Genomic DNA, 13,661 nt, shown 5'->3' with positions numbered 1-13,661 from the left:
ACATCAGCCTCTAGAGTTCACAGAGAATGGTGCAAACACAAAAGACATCCAGAAAGTAGCAGTTTTTTTGTCGAGAAGTCCTTGTTAATGAGAGAGGTCAGAGGAGAATGGCCAGACTGGTTGAATCTGACAGGAAGGCGACAGTAACTCAACAAACTACGTGTCACAACAGTGTTTTGCAGAAGAGCATTCTGAATGTACAACACCTTGAACCTTGAAGTGGATGGGCTACAGCAGCAGAAGATGACAAACATACTCTCAGTGACCACTTATTAGCTACAGGAGCTGGCAGAGGTAGTCAGCAACCATATTTCCACCTATTTTGCATATCTCTCCAATTCTAGGACCTTCCTAATCCCTTCCCCGACACAATCCATAGTGTGGAACTGAGGTCATATGTACAGTAGTCTATCATACATCCTTTCCTGAACCAGCGCACCTTATATCTTTTAATGATCTTTGATTTCATGATTGCTCCCATTTAGTGTCTCATAGCCGCAGGTCAACGGAGGTAACACAGATTTCAAAATATTTTTCCTCAAAATTAGTTTAAGGAAATCTAAAAAAATACTTTATTGTGAAGTGTATAAGAAAATATGTTTTCACTTATGCTCCATAATATTAATAGCTGTTATTCTTAATTATAATTCACATGCATTTTATGTTAGCTTAATAGAAAAAGGGTAGAGGATTTTACTTTGTAATCCTCTGCTATTGTAGCAATAAATGCCACATTTCCTTAATAAAATAGTCCTGAAGGAACATACTGTATGTATGTATGTTCACTAACAAACCACCCCTTAAAAAGAGACTAATTGGCACTAAGTAATGGCACACTTAGTGCAGCCACATGGATGATGCTTGTGGTAGGTCATAGCAGACCGTGTTCCTGAGATTATGATTTTCCACTCCATACCACTACTAATTTCTGTATTAAATACACTTAAACCCTAAATCCAACAATCAGCAATCACTTGCATCAAGATACATGTAATCTGTTTTGCTGGAACATAAGACCATAAAATATAGGAGCAGAAGTAGGCCATTTGGCCCATCAAGTCTGCTCCGCCATTCAGTCATGGGCTGATCCAATTCTTCCAGTCATCCCCACTCCCCTGCCTTCTCCCCATACCCTTTGATGTTCTGGCTAATCAAGAACCTAGCTATCTCTGCCTTAAATGCACACAATGACTTGGCCTCCACAGCTGCTCGTGGCAACAAATTCCACAGGTTTACCACCCTCTGACTAAAGTAATTTCTCCGCATCTCTCTTCTAAATGGACATCCTTCAATCCTGAAGTCGTGCTCCCTTGTCCTAGACTCCCCTACCATGGGAAACAACTTTGCCATATCTAATCTGTTTAGGCCTCTTAATAATCGGGATGTTTCAATGGGATCCCCCCTCATTCTCCTGAACTCCACGGAATACAGCCCAAGAGCTGACATTCCTCATATGATAACCCTTTCATTCCTGGAATTATTCTCGTGAATCTTCTCCAAATCTTCTCCAATGTCAGTATATCCTTCCTAAAATAAGGAGCCCAAAACTGCACACAGTACTCCAAGTGTGGTCTCACAAGTGCCTTATAGAGCCTCAACATCACATCCCAGCTCTTATATACCTCTAGAAATGAATGTCAACATTGCATTTGCCTTCTTCACAACCGACTCAACTTGTAGGTTAACCTTTAGGGTATCCTGCACAAGGACTCCCAAGTCCCTTTGCATCTCTGCATTTTGAATTCTCTCCCCATCTAAATAATAGTCTGCCTATTTATTTCTTCCACCAAAGTGCATGACCATACATTTAACAACATTGAATTTCATTTGCCACTTCTTTGCCCATACCTCTAAACTATCTTAAGTATCTCTGCAGGCTGTCTGTTTCCTCAACACTACCTGCTCCTCCATCTATCATTGTATCATCGGCAAATTCTGCAACAAATCCATTAATTGCATAGTCCAAATCATTGACATATATTGTAAAAACCAGCAGTCCCAACACTGACCCCTGTGGAACTCCACTGGTAACCGGCAGCCAGCCAGAATAGGATCCCTTTATTCCCACTCTCTGTTTTCTGCCGATCAGCCAATGTTCCACCCATGCTAGTAACTTCCCTGTAATTCCACGGGCTCTTATCTTGCTAAGCAGCCTCATGTGTGGCACCTTGTCAAAGGCCTTCTGAAAATCCAAGTACAGAACATCTACTGCATCTCCTTTGCCTACCCTGCTTGTAATTTCCTCAAAAAATCACAGTAGGTTAGCCAGGCAGGATTTTCCTTTCAGGAAATCATGCTGGCTTTGGCCTATCTTGTCATGTGCCTCCAGGTACTCCGTAATCTCATCCCTAGCAATCGATTCCAACAACTTCCCAGCCACTGATGTCAGGCTAACAGGTCTATAGTTTCCTTTTTGCTGTCCCCCACCCTTCTTAAGTATCAGAGTAACATTTGCAATCCTCCAGTCATCTGGTACAATGCCAGAATCTATTGACTCTTGAAAGATCACTGTTAATGCCTCTGCAATCTCTCCAGCTACTTCCTTCAGAACCCAAGGGTGCATTCCATTAGGTCCAGGAGATTTATCCACCCGCAAACCATTAAGCTTCCGGAGCACCTTCTCAGTCATAATTTTAGATAAACTGAGTATTGAGTGATACAGGTTTTGAAATAATTTTGCGAAGTCTGAAACAAGGTAGCAAAAGCCCTTAATTGTTGCTCCAAAATGCTATAAACCTTGACATCTTAAAAAATATCTGGGCATTTCATACTTGTTAACTTTGTAATCATTTAGATTGTTCATAGGGAAGAGGGTTTACATTACTGTGTTAACTGAAAAATGAGTCCTGGTCCAACAACCTCTCCTATTGCACTCAAGCCATTTTATAACACACCACCTCCAAATTGGCCTGGAAAGTGTCAGGGGCAGGGTAATAATTATTCTTTCTTAAGAGTTTTTTAACATAAGATCCCAAATAAAAGGCAACTCCATCTATCTAGCTCACATGTATTTTTTTTGTCTTCACTTGACAGATTGTTATAAACACGTGTTCTGAAAAAAGTTAGTTCCTCCTTCTTATGAGCTGTTTTCTTTGATGTACAACATAGGTATAGTCTCTATAATAGAAAAATTGCATTAAAAATTCCTTACGTTCTAATTCTGATTCTCAATAATAATTTTCTTCTGATACAAATATTGAATACACTCTTTTTCTAGAAAAAGATTATGACTAAAAATCATATTTCAAAAGATTCTGGTATAACTGTCAAATTTGTTGTGACTTCATCAGTACTGAATGGGATATGCTTGCGCTGATTATGTTGGCAATGCTGGGTGCATTTTGAAACATATGGGAACTTCAAAGCCTTTGCCCTGGCAATCCCACATACTGAATTCATTGGGCAGTGAGGCTACGATGGTCCAACTCATTGAGAATTCATCAGATTGAAGACAAGTCAAGTTTTATATCCATTAATTTTTCTGAACAACTGGGGCTTCCAGAGCCAACTTTACTTAAAGTTTTATGGCATTGGTGGCAAGTGATCCACAAGTAGAGAGGGGAAGAACATTGATGCAGCATTGATCACAGTGTTTGTAGCTCCAATGTTGATGAGGGCTCTTTCCTAGTGGTTTAACTTGGAGAATTGAGATCCCTTCATTGATCAAAGTACATTGCTGACTTCTGGAAAAAAAATGCATCAGCGTTCTTGCTAAGAATGTAATTATGAGATTGTTTTAGAAGACATGTGTCCACTATTCTTTATCATTTCCATATGTTTTTCCAAAGAGAAGTGAAGAGTATCAGCCACCACTTCCTGTGGAAATTTCAAACACCATCAGCTGAGCAAAGTAACCCACCAATCACATTTTGAGCTCCCAATTGTCTCATTATGATCTACCCGATGGTACAGGAAATTGTTTAACTCAAATATCAGTAGGTCAGATATAAAATGGAAAACGCAGAATAGAATTATCTATCCAATTTGCCTCAAATCCAAATTTTAGGCAAGTAATGTTAACAGGATTAATGAATCATATCCCATTGCCCAATAACCAGCCAGTAACTATTACAAGAGACTGACGATTAACTGGGTTAGATGTTATGGTGATGACCTATATTTTCCCTTGAACATTTTTTGGGGTTTTACTTTTTTAGACGTTGTCAGGTAAACAATGAAACAGCATCACATCTTTTCCATAGGACCTCTTCAACCAATGTAACACAATGAGGATCACAAAGTCTCAGCCAAGGTCCGTAACATTTGCCATTATCAAATCGGGTAGAAAATGAAAAAAAGAGGGAAGCAAGGATAAAATTAAGTGTGATTAATGAAGTAGAAATAAAAGTTAAATTAGTTCAATAAATTGAAAGGAATTAAATAACATAGATTTCTAAACATTAGGAATTAACATATGAAAGTTAATTTTCAGTCCCACAGAACATTTTTTCATTAAAACTTAGTATGCCATTAAAAGGTCATTTTGATCTGAACAGATAACATCTAGCCTTAGGCTCTGCACTTACTCCATTTCTATGGTGGTAGTACAGGAACTTTACTAAGTGTATATGAATTAAAAATTAGATAGTGAAGTGCCATTTTCATGCAGCCCATAGAAGAAACTGTATCTTAGATAAAGGTTTCTGAATTTTCACATTTAATTCCTTGCTGAAATTACTGGAAATCATTGTCCAATTTGCACTTAAATAACAGTAGACACTGGCATATCTAAGTTATTTATAAATTCAAAGACAATTATGTGATGTGCTGGATTTGCACCTAACAACAGATATTCTAGTTAATTCTGGGAACCAAGAGACTGCCGATGCTCAAATCTGGAGCAAGTGGAGGGTCTTGACCTGAAATGTTGACTGTTCATTTCCCTCCACAACTGCCGCCTGACTAGCTGAGTTCCTCCAGCATTTTGTTTGTTGACATCATTTAAATTTGTTGAAATTGCTATGCAAAGAAGTGCTTTATGTTGAGTCATCTGATAAAGTTTGATCAGTGTAGCTGGTTTTCTATAACGGCAGGTCAGAAGGAAGCTTGATTCCTTAAAATCGCAGACACAAGGAAATCTGCAGATGCTAAATTCAAGCAACACACACAAAAAATGCTGGTGAACGCAGCAGGGCAGGCAGCATCTATAGGAAGAGATACAGTCAACGTTTCGGGCCAGGACCCTTTGTCAGGACTAACTGAAAGAAGAGATAGTAAGAGATTTGAAAGTGGGAGGGGGAGGGGGAGATCCGAAATGATTGGAGAAAGACCGGGGGGGGGGGGGGGAGGGATGGAGCTAAGAGCTAAGGATGAGTCTTTTCATTCCAGAACGAAGGAGATGTCTTCCTTTTTTAAAGAAAGAGGCTTCCCTTCCTCCACTATCAACTACGCTCTCAAACGCATCTCTCCCATTTCACGCACATCTGCTCTCACCCCATCCTTCCGCCACCCCACTAGGAATAATGTTCCCCTTGTCCTAACCTACCACCCCACCAGCCTCCGGGTCCAACATATAATTCTCCATAATCTCTGCCACCTCCAACGGGATCCCACCACCAAGCACATCTTTCCCACCCCCCCCCCCCCCGCCTTCCACAGGGATCTCTCCCTATGCAACTCCCTTGTCCATTTGTCCCCCTCATCCCTTCCCACCGATCTCCCTCCCGGCACTTATCCTTGTAAGTGGAACAAGTGCTACACATGCCCTTACACTTCCTCCTTCACCACCATTCAGGGCCCCAGACAGTCCTTCCAGGTGAGGCGACACTTCACCTGTGAGTCGGCTGGGGTGATATACTGCGTCCGGTGCTCCCGATGTGGCCTTCTATATATTGGCGATACCGACGCAGACTGGGAGACGGTTTCGCTGAACACCAGAGAAAGCAAGATCTCCCAGTGGCCACACATTTTAATTCCACGTCCCATTCCCATTCTGATATGTCTATCCACAGCCTCCTCTACTGTCAAGATGAAGCCACACTCAGGTTGGAGGAACAACACTTTACACTGTATTCCATCTGGGTAGCCTCTAACCTGATGGCATGAATATTGACTTTTCCATTAATGCCCCTCCTCCCCTTCACACCCCATCCCTTTTTTATTCATTTTATATATTTTTTTCTCCCTCTGTCCCTCTCACTATAACTCCTTGCCTGCTCTCCACCTTCCGGGCTTCCCTGTCTCCTTCTCTTTCTCCCTGGGCTTCCCATCCCATGATCCTCTCCCTTCTCCAGCTCCTAGATCCACCCCTCCCCTTCCTGTCTTCTCCGATGATTTCGGATCTCCCCCTCCCATTTTCAAATCTCTTACTATCTCTTCTTTTAGTTAGTCCCGATGAAGTGTCCCGGCCCGAAATGTCGACTGTTCCTCTTCCTATGGATGCTGCCTGGCCTGCGGCATTCACCAGCATTTTTTGTGTGTGTTGCTTGATTCCTTAATATGACTTCACAACCCATTGTTTTATGTATTTGCAAAAAAAGTACTAAATCCGGTTATGGTGATACCATAGTAAGTGTAAAATATTATTCATACAGGATTTTAATAAATATATTTAGGAGATAAAGCTTATTTCTTAAAACCTCATAGGAAGTTAAGACCAACTACAGCATCATCATCTTAAAATTCAACTCTGTTTCTCCACAGAAGCTGCCTGCTCTACCGTAATCCCTAAAAGTTATTACCCCTGAACCATCAGGCTCTTGAATCAAAGGAAATAACTTCACTCAACTTCACTTGCCCTATCATTGAAGTGTTCCCACAACCTATTGACATACTTTCAATGACTCCATCTCATGTTCTATATAGTTATTGCTTATTTATTTATTTAATCAATCATTCTTTCCTTTTGTGTTTGCAGAGTTTGTTGTATTTTGCATACTGGTTAAACACCCAACATGCTGTGGTCTTTCTTTGATTCTATCATGGATTTATTGAGTGTGCCCACAGGGAAGTGAATCTTAGGGTTCTATATGGTGACATACTGTATATGTACTTCAGTAATAAATTTACTCTGAGCTTTGAACTTTGAGTATTTTCACCATTTTCCATCTTTATTTCAAGTTTCCAGGCGTTTTTCTACCATTTTTAAACAGTGGAAAAGTAAGAGAGGTAAAATGATTCACGTGATGCCATTGTGAGTTATCAGATGGAGAACGATAGATTAGTTTTTCTGGAGGTACCTCTATAGCATGGAAGGTAGCTCATGTGTTACTCTGACCATTAAAGACTCTGTGAACCCATTATTCAGCTCACTGATTAAGACTGCTAATTATTAATACCAGATGATCCCAAGTTTGAACAGATCTGGGTAGTTCAGTTGCTAGGTGCCACTTTGAGTAGTTTGGATTAGAGTGAAGGTGAGGTATATGCTTTCGTCATACTCAAAGGCATCTAAAATCACTTCACTCAGAGGGGAGAAACAAGATTCAGACGTACGTCCGCCGCAATAAACTTCTGATACTGACCGTTTACTTCCTTTTTCCAATCTTCTAATTGCATAGCAGATTTGTACCGTCAGTCTTTTCAGAGAGAGAAAAAAAAATTGATGGGTTCTTCCAAACTGCTTTCTACATCATAACTCCGAGAGGGAGACGCTCCCTAATCATTTTCCCCGTTTTAAAAACTTTTTTTCTCTGCGCCTGCATGTGTTACTAAAGTTAACATTCCTTGTATAGTAAAAAAAATCTGCCTTCCTGACCTGGTGAGCAGTGAGGACAGCAATGCTGTGGGGCGGTCACGGGGTTGGAGCAGCGAACGTTCGGACACTTCACTCGGTTGCAGGTTACGCGCCCATTCTGGAAATAAGTCCACCAATTAGTTAAAATAGAAATTTAGCAATGACATTGACGATTCATCTACAATGTATTATCAGGAATCACAGCGAAAAAAAAACATTTCAGGTAAAATGTGTGCATTTATGGTATATAGGATCATTAAGGACACATTCTGTGTGTGTGTTTTAGTTACGTTGTCTTATCTTGCAGTCTGCATTTCTAGAACAACTTCCTTCGGCGCCGACTTCACAAGATCCCCAAAAACAACCTTTACAGGGAACCTCGTTCTTCAGTGCTAACCTCACCGCGCAGGTAGACTATCAAAGTTTTGGGAATTTAGGTTGCGGCGCGGCAGGAAATTAGTGCTGGCCGTTATGTAAGAAGCTTTGTGCTTGGTATACTGTATTGGAGATGGCCCTTTCAGTGGCCCGGTCTGAAAGTCCGAGCTGCTCAGTTCTTACTTAGCTAAATAGGATCATAATCTCTTTGGTTGGTGAGGTTTCAGCAAGTTACTTTTAACCAAACATTAGTTCAATTTGAACCTCCACTTTTTTTTCCTTATCAAAACGTAAATTATGGGGAAGAGGGAACCGCATGTAATAAGATACACAAAATACTAAAGGAACTCAGCAGGTCAGGCAGCATCTATGAAGATGAATAAACAGTCGACGTGTTGGGCTGAGACCCCTCTTCAGGACTAGAAAGGAAGGGGGAAGATGGCAGAATAAAGGGGTGGGGGGATGGGGAAGAAGGCTAGCTGGAAGGTGATGGGTGAAGCCGGGAGGGTGGGGAAGGTAAAGGGCTGGAGTGGAAGGAATCTGATAGGAGAGGAGAGTCGACCACAGGAGAAAGGGAAGGAGCAGGGGACCCAGAGGAAAGTGACCGGCAGGTAAGAAAGGTGAAAGGCCAGGGTGGGGAATGGAAGAGGAGAAGGGGAGGGAATCTTTTTACTGGAAGGAGAAATCGAGATTCATGCCATCAAATTGGAGGCTACCCAGACGAAATGGAAGGTGCTTCTCCTCCAGCCTGAGGGTGGCCAAATCTCGGCACAAGAAAAGGCCATGGACCGACATGTCCGAACGGGAATGGGAATCGGCATTAAAATGTTTGGCCAGCCGGAAGCTCCGCTTGAGGTCGATAAAGTGGAGGTGCTCTACGCCCCAATTTACGACGGGTCTCACCAATACAGAGGATACCGCAACGGGAGCACCGGACACAATAGACGACCCAGCAGATTCGCAGGTAAAGCGTTGCCTCACCTGCAAGGACTGTTTGGGGCTCTGATGGAGGTGAGGGAGGAGGTGAATGGGCAGGTGTAGCACCTAGGCCGCTTGCAGGGATAAGAGCCTGGAGGGATGACTGGAGAAGAGAATCGATCGCGGAGAGAACAATCTCTGCGGGGGTGTGGGGAGTAAAATATGTTTAGTGGTAGGATCCCTTCGGAGATGGCGGAAGTTGCGGAGGACCTGGTCGCTGTTGGGGGGTTAACGTTAAACTATGGCCTCGCTGTACAACTGAGCGCTCTACATATTACAGTCGTCTTTAAATTATTTTCTATGCCTTACACACATAGCGTCCCAAAACCCAAGATCTAAAAGCGGTGTAACTGTACCTCAGAGCAAAGGCAGTTTATGCAATAGACGAATCCATAGGGCTCCAGGTAGGGGTGCCAACTCTCTCCCATCCGGTACTTCTTGTCTTGGAACATGCAGAAAGTGTCAGACGCTGCTCAGGAAAGTTCAACAACACACAAGTTACAGTCCTACTTCACACCAACCATAAATAATCTGATTTATTGAAAGCTTCATTTTGTTAATTGCTAATCGAAACAAGGGGAAGCTTTTAGGAGTCGCGGTGACGAGTCTGAGATGCTTCTGGCGTGTCCAACCAGGAGCAGACGGATGTGATAACGTGATACACAGCAGCCTGGACACAGACATGAGCATCTTATAAGGCTCGGATGCGGCTATTTTCTAGGGGCTTTCCCGAGGCACTGAATCTAAAAACAACGTTCACCTTTATACCATTCAGAATTTCACCAATATATAACATAAAACGCGAGCACGTGGGGTCAGACTTTCATACTCTTGGCATACCCATAGGGGCATATACAGGGCTTGCACGGGCTCGTCTACCCCTGATATCGCTGCTACCCGACTCTATCTCTTCCTGGTTGAAAATCGGGGCTGGAGGCAGTTTTCTTTTGTAAGGATTAGCACCTCACCTGCGCATTCTGAATGAAGGTGAACGCCGGTTTCTTGTTTGAGGTCAATCCTTTCGGCTGGCAAATTAGAAAAACTGGAGACACAAAAGACTGCAGACGCAGGAATTTGGAGTAACAAAAAGCCAGGGGAACTCAGCGGGTCGGGCAGTATCTGTAGACGGAAATCGGCAGGTGTTGCGGGTCGAGACCTTTCACCCAGACTAGAAAGACGTTCGAACCGAAATGTCGACTGCCGATTTCCCCCCAGGCATGCTACCCGACTCACTGAGTTCCACCAGCTTTTTGTTTGTAGCTCCAGATTAGCAGAGCTATCAGAAACAAAATACATATTCTTTATATAAAACAGAGAGTGGGTTAATCTTGCTCTGTCCCTTTGTTATCATATGTACTGTTTTAACTACTGTAAAATAAAGGACCTGAAATTTCAAACTTTACATGAGGCTCCTGAGAATAGTTTTGGGTCCGACGCAGTGAACCTGCACGTGGACGTTGCGTCGGCATAAACCGCGGCTCTCAGGTTATCGTCCGAGTCCGCAGGAACGGAAGCATTATTTTATTTAGATCAAGGTAATAGCCTTCCGGCCCAGCGTGCCCACGCCACCCAATTATACCCATGTGACCAATTAACCTACTAACCCGTACGTCTTTAGGATGTGGAGGAAACCGGAGCACCCGGAGGAAAGCCACGCCGTCGTGGTATGACGAGTTGCAATCGGTAGAAGCAGCAAAAATCACTGCACCTTTTCTTATTAGATCGGGAGTGAACTGGAATGGGGGCCATTCATCCTTGTTCAAAACAACAGCATCGTTTACATTCAGGTCAAAGTTATCACAAACTGAGGCCTTATTTGGGTTTCGGGTCAATCTGAGCAAAACTGGGATTTAATCAAATTGGACAGAAACCATAAACAAAACGCATCCGTTCTCTCAGGAGCGAACACGCACCTGATATTTTCAGTGAGAGTTAAAACGGCGAAGTTTTACATTAACCTCACATCAATGACTGGGATTTGAAGGCATGATTAGTTGATGTGATGGTCGAGGTTTGACGCTGGCGACCATCACTCGAGCCAATGGTAAGGATAATCGATACTGGTTTCAGACTAGGACTGGTCCAACCTTTGAGTGTATCGGAGAGGGGAGGCGATACTGTAGTCTTGTAGTGCCAGACTAGAGAGACGCTTGTGCGGGGATTGGATTAGCAAGTGGGACAGTCCCGTGTAGGATTCCGGTGGAGTTCACGCATTGGGACTAAAGCCAGACCACACTGTGGTCTGTGTTGGGTTTAAGTTTAGGAATCAAATGAGCCTTGGCTTCATTTTGTTGTAGTGTCGGATGCCGCCGTTCCGGACTGTTCCAGTCGCCGAGCAGTCCCACATGCACTTTGTAAATCGTGCGAGCCCCTCTGCGGACGTTACCCGGCCCTGGAGACGCTCATGCAACTGTCGTATAGCGTCGATGTTGGAATAAAGCCCACTATAAGTTTGAAAGTGTCAGTACTCGGTAGTCAGAACTTACGTTTGCCCTGCTCCGATTTGCCCGCGTCCACTTTGAGAAACATGACAGCACAGTAAAGGACTAGCCTGAGCTGCTCTCTGCCCGCCAGCCTCCAGATCGCCTTCATCCTTCCAGCGATTGGGAAAGGTTCAATAGAACTCTTCTGCTAAAGGGGAGCTGTGTTTTCAAGGAAAAGGGAAAACGTCACCGAGTAAAAGCCGAGGTGCAGCCCCCTCCTTCCTCTTCTTTTAATTTGGTAGGAGTAACACCGAGACTGCGCACCAAACCCCACAGACATTCATCTCGTTCATTCCAAAGAGAGAGCTGCTTACTTTTAAACCCACACCGTGCAGCTCACTCGTCGCTCTGTGTACACCCGCCGCTTTTAAGGCTATTGAGCAACCGTTCTGCGTGGAAACATTTAAACATATAGTAAAGACCTGGCGTTATCAATTTTCCAAACATCCAAAACATTAGTCTGAATTCGAAACACTCGAGCTGTTTAGCTGAGTGAAGGGACAACTTCATCTCAGTTTGAACTACTGTTAGAGCAATTACTGCCCCAAGTTTCCAACTTCCTATCTCCAATTCTAAGTTATTCCATTACTTACACACTCCTGTGCTGACGGTCAGGTAGGACCTTTATATTGCTTATTATTCCTAAAGCGTGGAATTAAATAACGAGTGTGGACAACACACTTGCCATGGTCCTGTATCCCTGTCAGCACTGTTATTCTATTTACTGTCATTTCCACCTGTCCTTTTTCAGAAGAGACAAACTTATGTTTACTCTGATCTGTCCGGTCTAGTACGCTGAATTTCACAGGGCTCTGCTTGATATTTGTTTCATGGGTAGGGGCTTTCTCAGACTGAGTTACTGGAGATGACATTCCTGGAAATTCTTTTGCAAAGGCGGACAGGCTTGAAATAAAACATTTTCTAAACGATTGCAAGCTTCTGAATATTTGTTCGTGACGCAGTTATAAAGAACAAGACCTATGAGCTTATTATCACACTACTTTATAATAAACAGCCCCTCAATACAAAACACATTTTATACTTAAGCCACAGGATAACCGAGACGAGGGTTCGGTGTTCCCTGATTAAATTATACATCGATTTACTCAACTGGCGTCGCAGCGAATTATACTTCATATATGACATATTTTCCAATCATGTTAGTATATCTAAATTAATGATCTGCAGGCCAAATAACTCTATAAATATTAAGTTTATTATTAAGTACGTAATTATTTATCTTGCGGGATGTTTGGATGACTTACCGGGGGAATGTTATTTGTTTTCCCGCTGTTAGGGTCCACAGCGAGTTTATAAACCGCGACTATAAAATGTGAAAGGTTCTCGGGCGCGCAGGAGTACTGAGGGTTGCGGATTACCCAAGAGCTCCGCTGAGTTTGGACCAAATCGACGGTTCAGTTCCAGATACAGTCCGCGATTAATTTTGTAGTCTCTACTTCGGACTAATCACTGAGGGAAACCCCGCACCTCGGTTGAACAAGTTGTGTGTGTGAGACAGCAGGGGTCGAGAAAAATCAGCTCAGATCACCAAGCTTGTCTGACAAGCTGCCACTGATCCGATGCTTAAAACTTTTCTCACTACTCTCATTTGTCGCAAGTGTAATTTACGAGATTGAAAATCCTCAGGTAGCCTAACTCCTCTGCGCTGCAGAAGATAAAAGTAACTCAGCAGCGACCCTGCTGGTCTTTCTATCTCTCTCTCTCTCCCGCCCTTTTCACAGTCCAACAGGTCTGATAAACAAATGTACAACACAGTCGGAAGACAGCCACCTGGGGCGGATCAATCATTGGGGAACGGGTGGTTGAATTTAACCCCCTCCCTTTTCACACATGTGACCTGATGACAGGTCTTCCTCTGGACCAGAACTACCCCCGTAAGTCCAATTGAAGTAATACGCCCGGACGAGCCTATGGCCATACATAGCGAGGTGCAATACGTACTGCGTGACTGCTAATTTTACTTTTAATCCATATAGTAAACTAATACTTGTAATCAGAAATCGGTGCAATAGTGGTAGTTAAAATAATGCATTCAGCTGGAAACGCCACTGTTGGTGGAGTTTTCAACAGTTTATCTACGTCTGTTGCAAACCTCACCAATGACGAAAATTTATATAAAGTGCTCTAAA

General features: G+C 43.0%; 1 protein-coding gene across 1 annotated transcript in view; it reads right to left on the bottom strand.

Annotated features, from left to right (window-relative positions):
• The window catches only part of chrdl2 (chordin-like 2), a 58,276-nt gene extending 45,060 nt beyond the window's left edge, over positions 1-13,216 (bottom strand). Inside the window, exons 1-4 of the mRNA XM_072270884.1 lie at positions 12,777-13,216; positions 11,515-11,670; positions 9,385-9,497; positions 7,697-7,793 (exon numbers count right to left, since the gene is read on the bottom strand). Of these exons, the coding sequence (XP_072126985.1) occupies positions 7,697-7,793; positions 9,385-9,497; positions 11,515-11,620 (316 nt within the window). The 5' untranslated portion in view covers positions 11,621-11,670; positions 12,777-13,216. The remainder of the gene's footprint in view (positions 1-7,696; positions 7,794-9,384; positions 9,498-11,514; positions 11,671-12,776) is intronic.
• Between the last annotated feature and the right edge of the window lie 445 nt (positions 13,217-13,661).

This window comes from Mobula birostris, chromosome 10, assembly GCF_030028105.1.
Source record: "Mobula birostris isolate sMobBir1 chromosome 10, sMobBir1.hap1, whole genome shotgun sequence".
NCBI classification, from domain to species: Eukaryota; Metazoa; Chordata; class Chondrichthyes; order Myliobatiformes; family Myliobatidae; genus Mobula; species Mobula birostris.
The sequence above is the reverse complement of the archived record's forward strand: the minus strand, read 5'-3'. Positions and strand labels throughout refer to the sequence as shown.